The sequence below is a fragment of the Dasypus novemcinctus genome, chromosome 12 (genome assembly GCF_030445035.2).
Source record: "Dasypus novemcinctus isolate mDasNov1 chromosome 12, mDasNov1.1.hap2, whole genome shotgun sequence".
Classification (NCBI taxonomy): Eukaryota; Metazoa; Chordata; class Mammalia; order Cingulata; family Dasypodidae; genus Dasypus; species Dasypus novemcinctus.
The window spans coordinates 27,368,043-27,392,043 of NC_080684.1; the positions used below are offsets into that span (position 1 = coordinate 27,368,043).

The 24,001-nt window shown below is 34.9% G+C and overlaps 1 protein-coding gene across 1 annotated transcript; it reads left to right on the forward strand.

The window, feature by feature from the left end:
* Nucleotides 1–4,140: 4,140 nt before the first annotated feature.
* On the forward strand, nt 4,141–5,136 carry LOC101421615 (olfactory receptor 6C2-like). The gene has a single exon (XM_004469720.3). The coding sequence runs from the start codon at nt 4,141–4,143 to the stop codon at nt 5,134–5,136; it is 996 nt and encodes a 331-aa protein (XP_004469777.3).
* The last annotated feature ends 18,865 nt before the right edge of the window (nt 5,137–24,001 follow it).

Genomic DNA, 24,001 nt, shown 5'->3' on the forward strand with positions numbered 1-24,001 from the left:
TGTAGCCTGTGTACAGCAATACTGTAATATTCTTGAATCAATGCCAATAAAGTACTGTGTCTGTAACAGGTGTGAAGGAAAAATATGCCAAATATACATTGTACATGATAGTGGAAATAGTCTAATGGAATTATCTCATATTCTACAACAAATGTTCCACAACCATGTGGTGGGTGTGGTATGTTGGTGAAGGGTTGTTGTATGGGAATTCTACACGTGTGCATTATTGCTTTGTAAGTTCACAACTTCTGTAATAAAAATATATGAAAATAAACTAAAAAAAATCATTAAAATTCAGAGTACCTTTTTGCTAAAAATATAGTGATAAGAGAATGAGAAGACACTATACAAAATGGGAAAATATTTGTGAATCGCATGCCTGACAAAAGATTTGTATCAAGACTCATTAATAAGGTAATCAAAACTGAATCATAAAATAGTCAATAATTTATACAGACACTTCACCAAGGAAGATGTATGACAAAGCACACCAAAGGTTGTCTGCCACATTAGCTAGTAAATATAATCAAAGTAAAATAACAAGGTACACCACTGCATATCTGCTAAGACCATAAGAGTATAAAGCGATCACATCCAGGATGTGGATGAACTATACACTCCTGTACTGCTTGTGGGAATGTAAAATCATGTAGCTACTTAAAAATCCCATTTGGCAGTTTTTTAACAACTTGAACATTGATCTTCCAAGACCAAGTCATACCATTTCTAAGTACTTACCCAATAGAAATGAAAGCACATGACATTAGAAACTTTGATCAGAATATATCACCTTTATTTATAATTAGCTCTGAAACTGAAATAACTAAATATTTACCAATAGGCAACAAAATATGGCTTAGTCATTTTTTGGATTTTATCTCAGAAATGAAAAGGAATGAACTGTAAACAGAGGAAAAAACACGAAAGAATCACAAAAGAGTATTCTGAGTGAAATAAGCTAGATGAAATTTTATATAAAATTTCAAAGAAAGCAAACTAATCTGTAGTGACAAAAGAGAAAACCTTGCTTAACTATGAACAACAAAATTGGGGGATGGGCAGGGTGGAGAGATCAAAAATTCAGAAGCAAAGTCTTGGAAATCATGATGTATTCATTGTTTTGTTTGGCTTCTTATCTCTATTGTATATACATATGTCAAATTTTATCAAAATGTGGGTTTACATATGTGCAGTTTACTGTATATCAATAATACTTCAATAATGTAAAAAATAGAAGCCAGAAAAATTGATAAATCTGAATGTATAAACTGTGAACCATATATGAAAAACAGGCATCAATAATTTTAAAGGCTGAGTATAGTATTAAAACACATAATTTAATTATAAGAAAGTGCAAATAGAATTAAAGTAAAAATAATGTACTCAAAAGACTTAATGACAGTGGTAAATGTTTAAAGAAATGAATCTTATGGCTGTTTTATAACTGTATAATATTTCTAAATGTAAGTTAACATTTTAATCTACAATTTTCATTTTTAGCTAATATTGTCACATATACTGCAAATATTATAGAATGATTGACAACTCTGCAAACTGTAAAAATATTATAAATTGAATCCAGACATTGGTAAAATAAATACCAACATTAATATCTAGCCAACTTGATTAATAGTGTTAAATTGGAAAGATCAGAAACTTGTGATAAATCAAGTAGTATTTACATATATAAAAACGTATTTCCCCATCCAATTATAGCATAATGTTGAAGATTTGTCTTCATCTGTAAATAATTTCTTTTATTTAATGGGTGTGTTTAGAGAGGAAAAATCTGAAAGGATAAGTTATTCAATGTAAGCTGTAGCCTCATATAATCTTATAAACTGTCTCTGCTTATCTGAGTGAAAATGCCAAAAAGTAACAAAAAATTCACATACTATACTAATGGATTATATATATATTCAATAACTGATGCAATTTGACAAATGCCTTACTTGATGTGAAAGCTTTAAAATAGGAGCTATGTTATTAAAAGTAACAGAGTTGTTCTCTTGATGTGTGTCTGATGCAGATGCATCATCCCCTGTCTCCAAGGACACAGTCCCTACTGAAACCTGTGTTCCTTGTTTTTTTGCCAAATTTTCATTATTCAAAAAATTCCTTAGTGACCCCTGAATGTATGCCACAAAGGACATTTTATTCACTTAGTGGTGTATTCAATAATTTTTAAAAATTCATTCTCCAAACATTAGAGCACTTCACTTTGTCAAGTTTCTTTAGAATGTCATCTCTTCCACATATGAATACAGTTCCTTACATTCCAGCTTTTAGAATAATTTAGTTTTTTTTCTCAATGATGGAGAGTAAGACAATTTGGGGCATTTATAAAAGCACTTAACCTATTTTCAGGTAGTCTGTCAGATTTTTGAAGAAAGCAATCTCAGGGAGCTGTAGGCATTCCCAGACATGTCAGTAAAGGTGAAGACATAAATGTAATCATCAAAATATCACTTCATCGTTATGTTCTTAAATTGACATGTTTAAACAATTAACAGAAGCTCTGATTTACCAACAGATGAGTAAGTATGATGAAATTTTTCTTGGATTGTAATTCTGTTTGCAGGATTTGGTCATATTTTGCAACTGAGGGAAAAATGGATTTTAGCAGTAATTTTTATGCTTTATAATGTAACCAAAATATATTTATTTATGATACATCTTTTTTTTTTAGAATTTCTCTAGTATATAAATGTCAGTATTTGGAAGGATTTTATGCATGTGATAATAATAAATCTATACCTGACTTAATACAGGAAATATCTATGGCAACATAGAACATATATTCTAACCTCAAATTATAAATAATTAACTATTTCTGTAGGTACAGAAGTCTGTATCTTTTTCATTACCATCCCAAATGGATGTATATTGAATAAAGTGACAATAGGCCATTAAAGAACTCTGTGTTCATTTGACCATTTAATTGCAAATGAGTATAGACAGGTATTTGTAAATTATGCTTTACAGTTTTGTTAACTTTATTTGTATAAGAAGTTATAATATCTCGAGGGAACAAGGTATAGTTTGAGGAAGGAATTATGTCCCATTTTTGAAGTCTAAGTAAGGTTTCACAGTGATATGCACCTTAACTGAGATATTAGGAGAGAGATGGAAGGAAGATCGGTTTGCTCTTGTGTAAAAACCGCTTCTTTATATATCACCTTGATTTAAATAGTTAATAGTTGTTGAATGAGAGACAAAATTCCCTAGGAAATTTCTAACTTGTAGGAAAACTATGGCCTCAGTCAGTGCTTCTTCCCTATTTTGGTAACTCAGTGAAATATACAAATACTCACAGCCAAGTCAGACTTCACTCAGTAAGAAGAGAACACAGTATATTAAACAATAAAGTGAAATTGCTCATAAAACAAATAAATTGGATACAAATGAGAAAGATTTCTGTACTTTGATGTCAGAAACCTCCAAGCCTTTTTATCATAACTGTGGAATGGATACATTTGAATCCCTTCTGGTATAATTTAATGGTTGACCTGAACAATATCTGTGGCACAACCTAAAGACAAAATCAATAGATTCTTGACTTATGCATTCAGTCTGTTACATTAGGCAAAAACTAGTGTCATAAAGTAAAAGTAATTTATTTTACTGGAAAATCAAAGGAAATAGAAGGCAGTCATCTCTTTGGTCATAAGTGAAGTTTACACGCATAATTTATGAAAGATATACATATGCAAATAAAATATGGGTATGTCATTTGAGGCAAAAGGACTTTGGGTGATTAAGGGGAATTTAAGACACTCATCTGAAAATCAGTACACTAAAATATTGCTTTCGATCACACATTTCAAGTTCTGCATAGAGTTTGTATAGTGAGCCTAGAAATTCTGTTAATTATTAGCATTATTTTTAATAATAGCAAATGCCAAGAAGAGACAAGAAATCAATGGTGAAAATTTTAAATTTAATTTATGAATAGGGAATAATTCTTGAGAGCCAAAGGGCATTGGTGCTACTCATAAAATTATATCTAACATGTGACATATTTTAGTCACAAGTTAAAAGCCTACGTGGAGAAAGGAAGGAAAACAAATTTTTAAAACGGAATGGTAAATAAAACACTGAATATGTTGAACTTTAAAAGTTAAAATAAATAATGAGAAAATGTCTCCAAATACCACATGCAGATTGAACAGAAGTCGGCAGTCAGTGATGAGAAACAGTACAATAACCACATTCATTCTGTTGGGACTGACAGATGACCCTCAGCTACAAGTTCTGCTTTTTATATTTCTCCTTCTTACCTACATGTTGAGTGTAACTGGGAACCTGACCATCATCACACTCACCTTTGTGGATTCCCATCTTAAAGTACCCATGTACTTTTTCTTACAAAATTTTTCCTTCTTGGAAGTCTCCTTCACATCTGTTTGTATTCCTAGATTTTTATACAACATAGCTATGGGTGACAAGGTCATTACCTATAAATCTTGTGTCATCCAAGTGTTTCTTACTAACCTCTTTGCAGTGTCAGAATTTTTTCTCTTTGCTGCCATGTCCTATGACCACTATGTGGCCATCTGCAAACCACTACACTACGTGACCATCATGAGCAAAAGTGTCTGCAATTTTCTCATCATCTGCTGTTGGACAGCTGGTTTGTGTATAATAATCCCACAATTTAATATGTTTTTAAAAGTGGAATTTTGTGCCTCTAATATCATTGATCATTTTGTCTGTGATGCAGTTCCCCTAGTGAAAATTGCATGCTCAGACACAAGGCTCCTGGAAGAGACAGTGATAATCTGTGCTGTGCTGACCCTGATTATGACTCTGCCTTGGGTAGTTCTGTCATATGCTTACATCATCAGGACAATTTTTAGATTTCCCTCAGTCCAGCAAAGGAAGAAGGCTTTTTCGACCTGTTCTTCTCACATGATTGTGGTTTCCATCACCTATGGCACATGCATTTTCATCTATATAAATCCTGCAGCAAAGGACAAAGTGACCATTAATAAGGTGGTTTCACTGCTCATTTCTTCTTTTTCACCTACACTGAACCCCTTTATTTATACACTGAGGAACAATCAAGTCAAGAAAGCCTTCAAGGACTCAATCAAAAGGATAGAATTTCTACTAAATAACAGAAATAGTATATAAACAAATATTTCAAATGAATATATTTATTTTTTATCATTTATGGTGCTTGGCATTTTCACTCATTGCTTATAAACTTGTTTCTCTTTTAATATTAATACTAATATTCCATTACTTTACAAAACACATCTGTGAAATAGTTTCCACTGAACACTCCTCAAATTCTACATGCTCAATATTGATACAAATATTTAATAATTTTTTATATCTCTATTAGAAAACATTGAAATACAGTTCTTACAAGATAACATTTGGTATGAAATTACCTCCATAATATTGCATTTTACATTAGAGTAAAATCCATTATTTGATCAAATATAGGGTAATATCCATTGAAGCACTATGCTTATATGTATTACGGTGATATCCAAATACATGAAATAAGAGTAATGTATGTAATATCTCATAAACAAAGATAAAAAGCTTATTTGGTAGCATAAGCAACAAGTTAGCAATAAAATAATAACATTTGCAATATTGAGAAAATATAGGATTAGGGTAACCTTGAAATGAAAACCTAAAAAATTGCCACATAAAATTTAACTAAGATACTCATGAATCATAGCTGAAAACATTTCAAAGTTGTAAACAAGTAGTCATAAATATGCAACCTGAAGAGAGCAATGAATTATCAAATAATTTTTAGGTGCTCAAGAGAACTTATGCTGGAGGATGGAGTGGGGGATTGCATTATGGATATGAGAGGTTTAGGTGCAATTCTCAGAATCTAAATGGTGGCATCACGTGGAATGACAAAAAGAATAAAGTCAGAACTATCAAACCATTGCACACTCAATGAAAGTTTGAATTAGAAAATATGCACATTACTATAGAGTATATTTTTTGGAAAAATATTGTCTGCCATGTATTAGGTATGTTTCATACCATGTGCCTTCAATTCATATAAATTAATTCAGTATAGTCCCAGTGCTCTCATAAAGGATGAAGAATTTAGAAATCTACACCAATATAGTTCTTTGGAAATTAAGTTATTCCTGTTAATTATCAAAATACTGGTTTGAAGGCATTGAAATGCTTAGATTAATACAATTAAAGTGGATTTTTTGCAATTAATGACATGGATACCAGGATGTTGGGTTGTGTTTTAATATTATGTAACAGATGGTAATTATATAATTATTGCAATTGTGCCGAACATTACTGTGCATATTACATACAATATACAACATTCCTTAACACTGTAAGTAATGAATGTAACTTTAGGCAAACCTGTATGAGGGACAGGAAAACATGTGTAGAAATTTACTAAAAGGCAAACAAGTTTTAAAAATTGTAATGCAAAAATTCATATCAAACACAAAACTATGAAGAACTGTAGCATGAAGAACAAACTATTTGGCACAAATTTGGCTTTATTGCTAACTGTAGCAGTTTTATATTATTTATGAATTCCAAAAATAGTTATTGGATTATGTTTGAAATCTGGTTTGTTCCTCTGTGCATATTAGATTGTATTATCTTCAGAGGTTTCACTTTTACTTGATTAAATTATGATCAAGGCTTTGATTCAGCCATATCAGCAGGAAGTTGAGTCCTCACCCACCAAAAGAAAATGACACAGTAGAGGAGAGAGATAGAGGTTTTGATGCTGGATCCCTGGGAAGCAAATACACAGAGAGGCAAATATGTGAGGAAAGAGAGAAGGCTCCATTAGACATGTCAGAGGGCCCAGGAAGAGAAGGAGCCAGACTACAACTGACCTTGTGAAGAGAGCAGAGCAGCTGAGCCTAGAAGGAAAAGAGTCCCAGAGAGAGACAAACTTTATGCTAACCTATAGGTAAGAATGGAAGGAGCTGGGACCACTGAGCCTGAAGAAGAAGAGGAAGGCTCTACTCTTGTAAAAATGCACAGTCATCTTGCTCCAATACATGCCAGTAGACATTTGTGAGAGAAGTAACTTATGCTTTATGGCTTTGTGACTGTAAGCTTCTACCCCAAATAAATACCCTTTTACAAAAGCAAACAGATTTCTGGTATTTTGTATCAGCTCCCCTTTTGGCCATCAAATACACTAACCAAAAATTTCCATGATATTTGCAAAACACACATCAATAGAAACTGTGTTTCTCATGTAATGATACTGCTTATAACCCAATTAAATAAAATTTAAATGCATAGTGGAAGATTGACTGAGTTTGTTGAGTCATCATTTGCTGCAAATTGATGTTAAAACTTCTCACAACCTAGTAAATATCTCTGAACCATAAACAGAGATTGAATAAAAGTCAGGATTCAAAGATGAGTAACCACAGAATAACAACATGTATCCTGCTGAGATTAAGGGACAACCTGTCACTGAAGGTTCTTTTTCATCTTTCTCTTTTCTCACCTACATATTGAGTGTGACTGAGAAGTTGATAATCATCTCCTTCATATTCATGGATTCAAACATTAAAGCTGCTGTGGACTCTTTCCTACAAAATTATTCCTTCTTAGAAATCTCACCTAAATCTACTTTTATACCAAGATACTTGTGCAACATATCAAAAAGTGACAAGATAATCACATATGTAGGAGTCACAGACCTGAAGGTTATTGGGAATGAAAGACAAAGAGAGATTGGAATCAGGGAATTTGAGAGCATTGAAGCCTCAAGCTCATCAGACAAGTTTATTAATCTCAGGGGCTTCTTTATATACCCCAGCTATCATTAGAACCAGCAACTATTCTAGCTAACTATTCCCATTACCTCAACCTGTGTAACATAATGGATCAAATGCTATGATTATAATTCAAAGTTCAAAATTTCAATGTTCTATTATATTGTTGAGAAAACATACTCATAAATTTTGTTGCCCAGGTTTTCCCGTTCTACCTAGTCCTCGTTCCACCTGAGCATACACATCACCTTGCTAGATTTATGACCTGTGCATATAGCTATGGAGACAGCATGACTCAGTGGTCAAGGAAGTAACTTGCTTCCATGGAAAAAAACATGCCTTTGTTTTCCACATTTCCCCCTTTTTCTTTTAGTCAGGGTGGCTGTGCCTGTCTTAGGTTGCGCTCCTCTGAGAGTCTTACCCATCATTGACTACCAGCCAAGTGCACTGAACATGGGGAACTCATTGCAAGGTTCTTGCAAATACCAAATTATTGGCTTGTCCTATAGCATTCACATGGTGCAGTCTTCAGCAAACACCTCATCCCAGGCAGACAACAACAATGAGCAACAAGATTAATACACAAAGTCCTATTCCTAATGCTGATAAAAAATGCTGAGACTTCCACCAATTTACTGGATTAAACTTATTGAAATGAGAAATCAAATCATTAAACATGTCCTTATCATCAGCTACATAAACATGATTATGAGATATTTCCAATATCTTTTTCTGTAATTTTTCTATTTCTAATGACATATTATCCTTATGATCTATCAAATGATTTTTAATCTTTTCCCAGTCAAACATAGAATTATTATAGGCAAGTGGAGTAATACAAAAATTACTCTCATTCCAATCACATTTTAATCCTCTAAGTAATTTTAAGTTATATACTTGATCTCCAAGATGTAAAACTGCTGATTCTAGATCATTAACTCTACTATTTAATTCTTCATCAATATGTTCTTGACTTAGCCATAGGTCACTAGCATTCTTATGCCAATCATTCACATATTGCTGAGTCTGCACAGTCTCATGCAAGGCCACGGTAGGTGTAGCAGCAGCTGCAATAACACCAATCAGTCCCAATATGCCAGATATTAACAGTCCCACAAATCACTTTGAGCACTTCAGGATTTCTTTAGCCATATGAAACAGCAGTTGACTCTCAGGTGACAATTGCCAAATTTGGTTCAGCCACACTGGAATCCACACTCCCTGCTGCCTTCAAGCCACTGTAATGAAATCTTCATTCTGTAAAATATTCTCAAACAGGTAGGTATACAATGCCTCACTTTTATAAAATAGAGCATTCTTAGTTATAGTTAGTTTTCCAACCACAAACACATAAGGATCTCTTACACATGATTGAAAATGATGAGTTTGATCTAAATGCAAATATTGACCATTCTTACTATTAGTCCCAATCCATTTGTAGTAGGTGCTATTCCCAGAAAAACTTTCCACAAATTCTTTTGTAGGTTATGACTATGAGTGTCATTAGCCCAAGGTGTTGGTATCTATTTTTCTTTGTAATGTTAACAGTTCCTGCCACAATAGCATAAGGAGAGGGCACACAGGCCCAAAGCCCATAGGCAGACACAAGCTGTAATTTCACAGTTCCAGGATTTGTAAATTTAATGTGATGCGTGGCAGCAATTGCCACAGGTCTCAGTGAAGTATTTTATCCTCCGGCCATATTTTCACTTTTCTCCCTTTTTGTTTTAGTAAAGTAAGGTATACAGTTCAGGTGTTTTTTTGTTGTTGTTGTTGTATTACTCCCTGGAGCATTAGAATTGTGCATCTGATGGTTCATTCTTCTCAAGAGCAGGAGGGATCTGATGTCACAGTCATTGGAGTAAGCATGAAGGAAGTTATGGGGGATGTGTATGAGCTGTTGGCAAGTAACAGGCAGCCAGAACTGCTGGGCTAGGCACAACAAGGTTTGGTACTCACAATGTTTGTTTTTTCAGTGGAGCCACTTTGCCATTTGTCAGGTTTTAGTGGTAGGGCCCTGGATCTTCACAAAGGCATCTGCATCAACAGTCCTAAAAGGGATGTTAGTGGGGTGGGTAGGGACATGACAGACAGTCACCTGTTACTACTAGCAGGTATTCCAGATGTTTTTTCATAGATCTCAGGGTGATTTACAACAGTCCATCATTTCTGTCTTGCTTTTAGTATTTGCAATCCACCCCTGGATAGGGATGGCAGTTTTCAGTGTGACCAGACACTATTGGGTTAAATCTTTCACTTTTAGCAGGACCTCCAATGCTGCACACAATTGCTTTTTTATATTGCATTTTTGGCCTTCTTCCAGAATTGTGATTAAAACCCAAGGGGTATTTGTTTAGAGTTGTCTTTGCCACAAACTCTACCCAAAGCCAATATTGGTGCTTGTTATATTCAATTAATAGGCTAAGTTAATGTTTATAATTTACTTTTTCTTTTTTTAAGTAGCTTGCTGGAGGTTTTCCTACTTCTGTGAAGGACTTTACTCAATTAACACATACAATGGTTTTAATATTTGAGCTAAATGAGGGATGAAAGAATTTTAGTATTTTTAACAATATTACAAATTCTATTAACATGAGAAAACATTGTACTTTATTAATTATAGCAGAAAGAATAGTTTTATCTTACCCAACCAAACAATATTTAAAAATTTGATAGAGCAGCAGGGACTTTGCAGTTTGTTCCAAATGTTTTCTCAGTTTAGGCTTTTAAGATAATATTGTCTCTGATGTTTCTTTTAATTCTGAAAAAAAGGATTACTTGTTAACATCATCAGTAGGGTTTCAGCTATAGATTTTTTCTATGCAGCCAGATTATTATCACCATGCCAGGAGAGATGGTTGGACTATGCACACAGGCCTGAAAAGTACTGTAAAAGTCTATTGTTGGGTTGTCCACAGATAGGGGAGTGCAGGCTGGCTTGACCTATCTAAGAAGACACTAAAGAAAGTTTTAGCAAGTTTTAAAACAAAGTGATAGTGACACAGCTGGACATTAATTTCTTGCAACAAACTAGCAGTATTTGGGATTGCAGCATACTACAGTATTGTTATTTTAATTTATAATAAGAGGTTGTTTTTGTGACACATTCCCTTTTATAATAATTAAAACCATTATTAACCACATTGTACTTCTCTTGAATATTATGCTGAAATATTGGTAACTTTATACACTCTTAAGCATTCATAGAAAACTTTTACTCATATAACTTTAATTAACAGAGGGCTAAAGGAAAAAAGTTGTTAATTTTCTAATACTTTTAAACACCTTCTATTCGACTTATAGAATGAACTTAACTATTACTTTAATTTTTCTTTCAATGTAAAAGAACAAATCTCTTATAATTAGTTTGGAATAAAAGGCTACTTTCCAGGATTTGATTTTGAGAAAGCAGGTTTGAATGTTATATTATTTAAAAAGAGATAAAACTTTTCCTTCTTGGAACACTGAGGAAATGATGAGGTTAAAGCACAAGAAGCTATTTTGATAAAACAGACTTTCTTTGTATACTGATTATTGAGGATAAAAATTTTTACCAAAACAGATTAATGACTTGAGAGACTTTGAGAAAGAACAAAATTTTAACTTTGCATTAGTATACTACTTGATATTAAACCTTTTAAAATTTTATAGATAGACCCATCAAATTTTATTTAACATTAATCATAAAAGTTTCTTTTCTATGAACCTTCTACACTTTAGTATTCACCTAGGTTTTGTTCCACACTCTACTCTTTCCCAATAATCAATCATTTTATCTTAGGGCAAAATCATCTCCTGTTTCCTTAACAATTAAAACACTTTCCATATAGCCCACATACGAAGTTATCAAACAAACTTCTTACAACATAATACCATCAACACTAAACAAGCTTGTTAAATTAATAAACTTTTCTTCACTTTAAATACTTAGTAGCATGCAATATTAGAAACAGTCTCCTAGAAACAGGTTGTCAGGGGAGGCTGGCTGCTGCCAAGTTTTCCTGTTATAAAATTACCTTTTATTATTATTATTATTAATTCAGGTTTGTTTAATAATGACCTTGACCTTTTGGAATTAGCCATTTAAACACTTTAATTTAAACAATGCTTCATTAAATTTCTTATAATTATTTATAACCATTTAGACAATAATTATATTATTTTAAGACAAATTTTACCTTCACAAAACACATTTCTTTACTTAAAGTTACCACAATACTTTCTGTAACTTGCCACATGCATTTAAGTTCCAAGAGTTTATGAAAATTAGCCATTCTACTTTAGGACAAAACACACTTTTTAGAAAAAACTTATTAATTTTTTGTCAGCGTTTTCACTTTCTTTAATATTCATTTAAGTTTTATATCCTTCATTTTGTCCTGTGAAGAAAAATAAGCTATTCATTTCAATCTAGCCAAGAATAACTTTTAATAAAAAGACATATTAATTTTGTTAATCAAGACTTTCCATTTTTATCATTGTAGGGATCTTATTAATATTTAAACTTAAGTATTAATATAAGCACTTATTTAATTTTTGGCCATTTGAATAGAGCTCTTTTTAGAATTTTTATTAATTTATATTACCATCTGGAGGTATCAAAATATACACTGACTTTGAATGAACAGACAGACACAAAACAATTACAACACATTAACAGAAACATACAGTTTACAATTAACCCATAATTCTTATTTTCTTGGTATAGCTGTTTTTAAGTTCTCCATTAAATCACATCCTAGATTTCACTTTTTAAGATTTTTTCTGGAATCCATGTTGCCTGTAACATGCAAGCTTGTACTTGGAAACATTTTTATTAGTTATCAGCAATCAGTTAAGATAACTTGAACAGCATAAATGTAGTTAAGCTCTAATTTAGCAATTTAGACAGACCGTTAACACACGTTTTTGGATTACTACTCTGTAAGACTATACTGAGACTTGAAGATCAGGAGTAAACTGTTGATTTAAAACTGAAAATTCCTTTTTAAACCTTGATAAAAATTTTGTACTAATTTTATTATCTTGGTTAAATAAGCCCAATCAGAATTAGCATGGAAACAAAACAGAACACCAATGTTGCCATGTTTTTCTCTTTTTTCAGTGGCTTAACTATATTAACCGTCATTAGCCCATAGTTACTTTGTCATGTAGATAGCAGGGGGTTTGCAGAGTTGCTGCCAGAATAGTTTCTTTATCTTAGTTAACACTTTAACAGAGAGTTTTCTTACAAGCCTGATTTCACTAATAAGGACTTTATTTAGTATTTTTTCCCATTTTAAATCTTTCAGTAGTTTAAAAGATTTTGGCTAAGGATGAAACTTGAAACCCCCTTGCAGATTATTTGTACCTGGTGGTATTACATGTAATGTTACGGGGAAAGCAGATAATAATTGTTTAACATAAGGCAAAGCATCGGCAACATCTGAAAACATTTCTAATTTAGGCTTAGAAACAGAAGACAATTCCATAGGTGCAGAAGGTTGTGCTGGATACACAGAAGATATTTCATTTGGACACTTCACTGAGCTTTTGTTGATGAAAGGGTTAATATCAGGATGATGGGGAATACCTGACAGCTCCCCATTTGCTGCAAGCTCCTGTTCTTGCTCCAATTTACTGTCTTTTATTTCAAATTTACTTATGGGCTTAGAAAATATAGTAATTTCATCTTTCTCTCCTTCTTCAGACTGTAAAGGATCTAAGGCTGCCACTATCTGGTGGCATAAGGCCCATACTGATAACGGAATGAATTCCCCTCTTTGACATGCTCTTCATAAACCTTTCATTACACATTTTCACTATTTCAAATTTAAAACAGTATGCCCCTGAGGCTGAAATCAACCACAATACTTTTGTATTAAAGCAAACAATTCTATTAACTCACAACTTTTTATAGGCACCCCTCTAGGTTTCAACAAAGTTTTTTTTTTTAAGATTTTATTTATTTATTTATTTAATTTCTCTCCCCTCCCCCAGTTGTCTGTTTTCTGTGTCTTTTTGCTGCGTTTTTTGTTTCTCTGTCCGCTTCTGTTGTCATCAGTGTGGCAGGGGAAGTGTGGGTGGTGCCATTCCTCGGCAGGCTTCTCCCTCCTTCATGCTGGGCGGCTCTCCTTATGGGTGCACTCCTTGCACGTGGGGCTCCCCTATGCGGGGGACACCCCTGTGTAGCACAGCACTCCTCGCGTGCATCAGCACTGCACATGGGCCAGCTCCACATGGGTCAAGGAGGCCCGGGGTCAACAAAGTTTTTAACATTTGAAAATATGTTTCCACACATCCCATTTGATTACCCATTACCCTGATGACTTTGCAGAAATGTTACTTACTTACTTAATCTTGAAGACTTGAGTCACTCTGCTTTGGACATCACACACGACCCTTGATGAGGTCTTTTCTGTGGTCCCCAATACTGATTTGGAAGCCTCACTAAGTTCTTCGGGCCCCATGTTGGGTTCCAGATGTCAGAGTCATGGACCTGAAGGGTATCGGAAATGAAAGACAAAGAGAGATTGGAATCAGGGAGTCTGAGAGCATTGAAGCCTCAAGCTCATCAGACAAGTTTATTAATCTCAGGGGCTTCTTTATATACCCCAAGCAATTGTGAGAACTAGCAACTATTCTAGCTAACTATTCCCATTACCTCAACCTGTGTAACAAATGGATCAAATGCTATGATTATAATTCAAAGTTCAAAATTTCAATGTTCTATTATATTGTTGAGAAAACATACCCATAAATCTTGTTGCCCAGGTTGTCCCATTCCACCTAGTCCTTGTTCCACCTGAGCGTACTCATCACCTTGCTAGATTTATGACCTGCACATGTAGCTATGGAGACAGCATGACTCAGTGATCAAGGAAGTAACTTCCTTCCTTGGAAACAACATGCCTTTGTTTCCCTCACACATATGATGATCTTTTTCATTCAAAAATTCTTTTTCAGACTTCTTTGTTGTTTCAGAATATTTCCTTCTGGCAACCATGTCATGTGACTGCTATGTGACCATCATCAAACATATGTATTATCTGACCATCATAAACAATAGAGTCAGTAGAACATTTGTCCTGTGGTACTGGAAAGCTGGCTTCTGATTCTATTCCCAACACTTAGCATGGGCCTAAATCTGGAATCCTGTGACTAATGTCTTTGAGCAATTTGCTGTGATATATAGCCTCTCCTCAAGATCTCATGCTCAGAAACATGGCTCACAGAGCAAATGGCTGCAATCTGTGCTGTGTTGACCTTTATATGACACTTGTATGTGTACTTCTATACTATTCACTGTTAAGACCATTCTATGATTCCCTTATGATCATCAAAGGAAAAAGAAATTTGCTCCCTGCTCTTCCCACATTATTGTGATCTCTGTCACTTATGGAGCTGTATCTTCATCTGTGTCAAACCATCAGCAAAGGAGTCAGTGACTGTTAAAAAGGGTGTGAGAGTGTAAACTAATTCCATTGTTCCTATGCTGAACTCCTTCATTACACTCTGAGGAACAAGCAAGTTCAAAACAAGCTTTGTTGACTCAATCCAGAAAATTGTATTGCTCTCAAAAAAGGAGCAGAATTCACTGTTGTAGAAAAATCCAAATTTTATGAAAAATCATTAGTCCCTAATATCTTTAACCTTTTATTCCCCCAATCAGGATTATATTTCTCAGAAAGAGAATATGATACATTTTTAGTAAGTAAAAATGACTTCACATCTACCCAAACATTAAAAAAATGCAATAACAAAAAACCAAACAAGCAAAATAAACTAAATCAATGAGTTCATTTTCATAAACACTCTAGATTGAATAATTTGCTACTTGCCTATACCAATTCCAGGGTTTGAGGTGCATTTGTATTCTAGAAACTATTACAGGTTATTTTAGATTTTAATTCAATGAACTTTGTAAATTGCTGATTTAAGGACTGTAGCTTTAATATAAATATGGACATTCAATTTGAAGTAATAATACTGTTAACAGTGTTCATGTTTGCATTGTAATGACGATTTCAGGAGCTGCTACTTAAAAAACACTGAGAGTTAAATAATTTTAGGAGGTGGTAAAATCAGGATACAAATCCATTTTTATCAGATTCCAAAGCCTGTGTTTGCTATAGCATCATTTACCACAATGACATACATATTTTAACATCACCGTGTGTTCAAAAGACACCCTAAAAAAGTTAAACTGTACTGAAAGAGTTATAGTTTGATTCAAGAAAAGAGAAATTTAAGTGGTTTCAATATAAATTCTTGTCAAATTTTAGCATCTATTTTAATATGTATTCATGTATGTACAGAATGGGAAATATTTTATTATAATATTTCATATCATAGTTACAAAAATAATTTTATACCTTAACATAGAGCAAAAAAGCAGCAGATGGTGTTATTCAGAAAAGTGTAGTCAAAAGCAAATGTACATTCTCTTCAGAAGGTAGCTATAAGTGGAATGACATATGAAATGGTATACAGAATTGAACCTATTTTAATGCTAATTATGCACTTTTGTGGGGAGGCCCAAAAAAGAGGACAACAGATTACAATAAAGTGACTCCCTGTGATCAATTAATTTCAATGCTGCAAGGATCTGCAGAAAATGTTAGACAACCACTAGGCATTGACATTCTTATATTTAGGTGTTATATAAATGCACTTCTTAATGGATCCTCAAGGTTGAACCTGAAATAATTTCCTTTCAACAATATCATCTAGATTTTCAGATTTTTGGCTCATATTAGCTTTTAATTTCCATATAAGAGTTTTATGCTAAATGATTTTTTCCAATACTGTGGCAGCTTGCTCGGTCGGTAGAGGTGGGGTCTGGCTGCGGACGAGGGATCGGTCCAGCTTTGGACGAGGGGGCGGTCCCGCTTGGGACGAGGGGTCGGTCCCGCTTGGGACGAGGGGTCGGTCCGGCAGCAGACGAGGGGTCAGTCTCACAGGGGTTGCGCAGTTCGGTTGACGGGGTCACCCAGCGAAGCCGGCGACGAGGGGGTCACCCGGAGAAGCAGGCGACGAACTGGGGACAAGGGAGGCCAGGCCCTTGTCGGGGGCTCTCAGGACTGGAGGGCGCACGGCAGAAGAACTACCGCGGAGACAAGGTAAACACGCAAGTCCAATTTTATTGAGGGAGAGGCAACAGTTTTATAGGGGCTGGGGAAGGCTGATTGGTCGAAGCCATGCTCTGCTCTGATTGGTTGCCGGAGAAAGGTCAGTGGGAGGTACTGGATGGGGGAGGGGTGGTGGTTAGGGATTGGCTGTTGCTGTTGCTGGGGGAAGTGGCAGGGTTTAGGGATTGGTGGCTGCTGTAGCTGGGGTAGAGGGCAGACTTGAGTTTCCCACCCACGCCTGGCTGTTGCTGCTGTCGGGGGGAGGGAAAAGAGCAGACTGGAATTTTCCGCCTTGCGCCTGCGCAGGGAGAAAGAAGAAGAAGGCATCATGTGGTGCTATCTGGGAGGAGGGGCGGCCACGGAAGCATGGCTGCCGAGAAGGGGAGACCCGAGGGCACTCTGCGCCCATGCCGAGCTTCCTTCAGGGGTGGCGGTGGGCCCGACCAACCACCCTATTACAGAGGCAGTGGTTTGGAATAGGCCTACCATGGCCGCTGCCCCCTGCCAGGTCAGCAAACCACACTTCAGCCCGAGGGGCGACCGCACAATACCACCTTTGCCCATACTACCAGATGACAAAAACTCTTTTTACTGACATTTTAGATAACTGGTACCTTAGAAGTAGGGGTAATGCAATCTTAGAATATAATAATTATTCTAAACCCACTTAGAAAATCTTCACAAGTCTCAAAAAATCTGACAGATGTACAGGTAAAATTTCAGTCTAATAGAAGAAAGAATCAACTATCCCTGAAGAAAAATGCATCACAAATGTCCATCATGTTTTTAAATTTACTTGATTTGCAAAGAAGCAAGACTTGGAAACCATATCCAGAATCAACTCTAACATGGTTCGGATGTTGAAATTAACAGAAATGTAAATTAAAACAGTTATTACAATTATGTTTGAAAATGTAGTGTAAACCTTGTCATAATGAATAAAGAATACAGAAAGAATCGCACAATACAGAAACCATAAGTAGAACTAAGGTCAGCTTCTAGTATAAGAAATGAAATGTCTGAAATGAACAATTCTGAGTAGATGTTAAGATTGGCAGGAGAAAGAGTGAGTGTCCTTGAAAATATAACAAGAGAAATTATCCTAATTAGAATAACATAAAAATTTTGAAAAAACATGCAGAATTTTATGATCTGTGGGTTTATATGAAGTAGTCTAATGCATGTGCACTTACAAGCTCTGAAGAAGAGGGAAATTGTAAAATAAAAGGGTTGATGTAAAAATGATTGAAAATATTTCAAATTTTGTCAAATAATAAATTTCTAAGAAGAATAAATATGAAGGAAAAAGTAAATTATAGTTATATGTACAAGTTTGAGTATTTCCAATCAGTATTTTTGGTGAAAGAAAAGTGGATATGTCTGTAGTATAAGCTTGTCTTAATTTTTAATTGTAAAGATTTCTTTTTTTTAAGATTTATTTTATTTCTTTCTTTCCCCTCTCCCCCCATCCCAGTTGTCTCTTCTCTGTGTCCATCTGCTGTGTGTTTTTTGTCTGCTTCTGTTGTTGTCAGCAGTACAGGAATCTGTGTTTCTTTTTGCTGCGTGATCTTGCTACGTCAGCTCTCCATGAGTTCAGCGCCATTCCTGGGCAGGCTGCACTTTCTTTCACGCTGGTTGGCTCTCCTTATGGGGTGCATTCCTTGCGCATGGGGCTCCCCTACGTGGGGGACCCCCTTGTGTGGCAGGGCACTCCTTGTGTGCATCAGTACTGCACTTGGGCCAGCTCCACACAGGTCAAGGAGGCCCGGGATTTGAACCACAGACCTCCCATGTAGTAGACGGATGCCCTATCCATTGGGCCAAGTCCACTTCCCTAATCTTATCTTTAACATGTAAACAGTAACCAATATAATAAATGTGTGTGTATATATATGTATATATATAAACTTATGCATATGTATATATGTGAAAATATTTTCTTATAAATGTGTTTGTATGTGTGTATGTATCAGTGTATTGGAATAATATTCACCTATTTTATTTTTATATACTCAGAAAACCTGTAGAATATTAAAGAAATCAAATGTGATACATATTACTGTGGCAGAAAATAAGTGATTCAAAAAGGGAAAAATGGGAAAAAGGAGGCAAGGGATAAAATAAAGAAACAGAAATAGCACCTCAATTGTCAGACAGTCACACCAAGTTCAAGATTAGAAGTGGCATAATAATAATATAAATTCTTTCTAAATTTTCTCTAGTTTCCACATAATTTCTTTTTAAAGCTCAGTAAGTATTTTGTAATTCATAAACAAGTTTATTCTAAAACTCAGATGGCAAAGGAAATGCATTAGAACAGCCATAGTAAGTTTGGAAACAATATATAAAGAAGGAAGGATTAGTCTTCTCTATTTTATGGCTTATTTGGGAATTACAGAAGACAAGATTTTAAGAGGATGAAAAGACAATTTAAAGAATGGGGGAATTAGTGCAAATCACAGGGCCAACAAAATTTTTGCATCTGAAATATATATAGAACTCTCAAAACTCATCATTAAAATAACAAAAAACAATCCCAACAGAAAATGGACTAAAAACATGAGCAGATACTTCACAAAAAAGAGATGTGATGTGGTGGCATTTTTGGGACTTGGAGTTGTTCTAAATGATAATGCAGGGACAGATGCTGGACATTATGTACCCTGCCATAACCGACTGAATATACTGGGGGAGAGTGTAAACTACAATGTGAACTATAATCCATGTCATGTATCACTGCTCCAAAATGCATTCACCAAATGCAATGAATGTGCCACAATGATGAAAGAGGTTGTCATTGTGGAAGGAGTGGGGTAGGGGGTGGGATACATGGGAACCTCTTATATTTTGTAATGTAACAATCACAAAGATCTATGTATCTTCAAAAAAAAATTAAAACATGATGGGGGTGGAGGGTGGGGAGTGGGGTATATGGAACCATCATGTTTTTTAAGGTAATGTCTTGTGTGATCTATTAACTTAAAAAAAGATAATTAAAAATAAAATAAAATAAATAAAATAAAATAAAAAAAATATGCAGATAGCAAATAAGCCAATGAAAAGATCCACCTCTTTGGTCATTAGAGAAACACAAATTTCCACCACAATACATTCACTACACATCTATTAGGATGAGTAAATTAAAATAGAGTGATAACACAAAAGACTGGCAAGGAGGCAGAGAAAATATCATTCATATCTTCCTGCTAGTGATGGAAAATGATACAGCCACCCTAGAAAGTTGATTAGCAGTTCCTTTTAAAACTAAAATTGATTTAACTTTCAACCCAGCAATTGCATTCTTACTGGTGGAACAGAATCTCATTCAGAGCCTCTGAATGAAACACCCCTGCGAACAACTTGATTCCACATTCTGGCCTATGAACTGTGAGATTTCTATTGTTTAAGCACCAATTTGTGGCAATTTGTTATGGCACCCCTAGGACACTAATATGCCAGACACAGATAAAAATGCTGAAATTTCTTCCCTCTAGGTTAACTGTTGAGATTGATAAGGAAAAGGAACAAAATCACATCAATTGCATGGAATTGGATGAGCAGGGTTATATTAATATTTTCAGAAGTCAGTGACTGAACACCTGCAAACTGATATCTAGGATATGGTTATGTTCACAAACCAGATGGAATCCTACATTACTGAAAAATGGTCTGTAACCATGATCTGAGTCAGTGAGTATCTATGTATGTAGGCAGAAATCATTTTGTTGGGGAGAAAGAATGGTGAATATTACTATAATTTTAATTGATTTTTGGTATGCCAAACATTACTTTGACCTTTCTGCCATAGATAGTTTGTACAATATACTGTAAATATAGTTTGTAAATATATTTATAGAATTAAATTAAACTTCATTTTTAGACAATAATGCCCTGAATCAGATAATATTCTATGAAGTTTAATTTGGAATCTGCAAGTGATATTTTCACTATGAAAACAAATTTTCCAGAAAGTGAAATATATTCTAACTTTAAAAAAGTAGAAACTGATTAAATGACTACAAATTTTGAAGGAGGAAGGAGAATAATTGAAATTAAAAGTGATATGAAAAGTTACACAGAGGAAAATATCATGATTAACATGCTTTATTGAGGGAATTCCTATCCTTTTGGATTATTTAATTATGGCAATGTCAGAATCTTAGTAGGCATCTTGGTTTTATATAAAGCAATGTAGAAATTGGTGAAACACAAATAATAGAACCTACCTATGGAATGTGACCTAAATATGTCCTTAAATATAAATGACACAGAGTCTAGACAGTATTTCAAGCCCCACATATTTTCTTTGCACAGCGGTTATTCTGATGCATAAAGAGTTTAGGGAGATGTGCTTTAGGTTTCAGCACTCATTCTATTACTGCCATTCTTCATAAATATTTGAATTCTTTAAATTTATTAGTATGCTTTGAAATGGCATGACATTTCTGATTTATTTCATACACATTTCATTACTTTGTTTCAAACTCATGTATTAACAAAGAGGAAATAGTATTTTTAATATTAATAAATATAGAAAATGCCTCTGAAAATTTCAACAACCTTGATGGCAAATTTCTTAGTACACAAGGAATAGAAGGGAATTTTTTTCATCTGAAAAAGGATTTCTGCATAGCTCTATAACCAAAACTACCTATGATTAAAAAATGAATGTGGACTCTGATTTTTAAAAAAGGTGAATGTCCATTCCAGTGCAAAAAGTCAGGAAAAAGAAATTAAATGAGCATACATTGCTAAGTAATAATTAACATCTTGATTATTAGCAGGCAGCATGAATAAATACTTGGAAAACAATGCATTTTGTCATATTTTGAAACTAAAAATGAAAAATATCCATAAGAAATGTCATGTCAAATTATGCACTTGAAAAACTAAACAGCACATGTGAGTAAAATTCTCAGCATTAAAGGTAAAAAATGGATATTTTCACATTCTGATAAAAGGCACAGTTATAGGTTGTTCCGTTTCCCCAAAAAATATATATATTAATGTCCTAGATCCGTACTATATTCTAGCCATGTTTAGAAATTGATCTTTGAAGATGTTAGTTAAGATGGGGCCAAACCAAACAAGGGTGAGTACTAAAACAACATGAATTCTGTCCTTAAGAGAAAATTGGACAGAGCAGAGAGACCGAGAGAAGATGGACATGAGTCAGAGGCAGAAGATTCCATGAATTGTCAGCGAGTCACTATCAGAAACCTACAGGCTTCACAGGAAGCCAGGAAGTATCTACAAATATATTTTAGATTACTAGATTCCAGAAATATGAGACTATAAATTTTCCATTATTTTAAGCTACCCAGAGTCTGGTACTTTTTATGGAAGCCCTAGGAAACTAAGACACATATCTACGAAAACCTACAACTATCATCACATGTAATGTAAAATACTGTCTTTACCCATAAGATCAGGAATAAGGCAAGGATGTCAGCACATGGCACTTCTGCTTAAACATTCTACTCATGGTCATGGTCAAGCTGTGAGGCCAAAAATAGAGTAAAACCTAAGATCTTTTAGACAGATGAAAATAATTATCTTTATTTGCCTCAACAAGAGCATCTTTATTAAAAGTAGATATCTTCATTTCAAAAAGTCAGAATTAATAAGAGATTTCTTAAGTGGTTCAGGAAAATGGTCCACATGCAAAATTCAAAAGTATTAGTATATTAACAGAAAACCAACAGTAACTGAAAATTCAAACTGCACCTAAAATATGAAATATTTGGACCTAACTCTGACAAAATATGTGAAAGACCTATGCACTGAAAACTAGAATTTTGCTTAGAGAAGTTTAAAATGAGACATTAAAGTGGAGGTTTATTCCACTTTCATGGATTGAATGACTAAATATTGTTGAGTTTAATTCTGTACAAATAATTCTCTCGATTTAGTGCAATCCTGATCAAAATTCAAGCACAGTTTATATAAAAACTGATGAGTTGATTATAACTTAAATGGAAATGCAAACAGACCTAGAATAGCCATAGCAACTCTGAAGAAGAACAATGCAGTAGGATATGTACTGTTTGATTTAATATGTACTGTAGAGCTACAGTCATTAAGAGAGTATAATAATGGTACAAAATAATTTGATACACATAATTTAAAAAATGAACTTCTATTCCTACCTTGCACAATTTACCACACTTTACACAAAGTGTTTATTGCTATTTGAGTTAAGCAAAAATTTCTTGCTAAAAATCCAAGAATCATCTCTTCTTACAGGCAGCTAGTGAACACTCTGGGCACCTGTTTCAGGGGCCCAGCAGACCAGAAGTGCATCCTGCAATATCTTTGAAAGAATAGAAGGAGGAGTCTGCTCATCTGCAATGAAGTTGCTTGAGCAGAGTACTCCACACCACAGAGACCTGTTCCATCCTTCCCTGGTGGCACAGCTTCCTCAGGAGCTGTTCAAAGGCTGGAGTTGGAAGCTTCATTTCCCAAAATAGAGGAGGAAAAGATGGTTCACCACCAACTTAGTCTACCATTTAGTAAATTCAGGTGGCTAAAGTATAATTCTAAGAGCAGGTAAAGTTTGAAACTGTCTGGATGGGAGAGAGGCCAGCAGCTGCCAATTTAACCGTAGCCCCACCATAAGGGGAAGCCGGGCTGACTGAAAATCACAGTGATTCTGGGGACCGGCTTCTTTCCACAGAGATCAGACTGTAGTCATAGCCTAAGCTCCAGTCCCACCGCCAAGAGGAGGAAACTGGCGAAAATGCACCAGGCAATTTCAGCTGTCACAGACTGCATGAAAGGACTTGGAGCTCTGTCCCATGCCCTAATAGGATAGAAGAGGAACTGTGTTTCCTTGGCCTTAATGGACACTGCAGTTGCTTTTGTTCCTCAAAAACTGGTTTGTTGAGTGCCCTCAATTCCACCTCCACCACTACTCCAACCTAGGAAAGAAGGGCTCCTCTTTGGGCAACTGCAGGCACTTTCAGCCAGCCCAAACTGGATATTAACCCACTTGGAAGTCAATTCCTGCCCCCAATGGGATGAGGGGGAGCTCTGTTTCCTCAGCCTCTCACAGCAACTGTAGGTGTGTTTGGCTTGCATGAGCTGGTTTGTTGAACACCTTCTATTCCCTGAACTCTGCCCATTAAGACAGTATGG

What these genes read in the sequence shown, in the direction of transcription:
- LOC101421615 (XM_004469720.3), top strand. Translation starts at nt 4,141, where the DNA reads ATGTCTCCAAATACCACATGCAGATTGAACAGAAGTCGGCAGTCAGTG.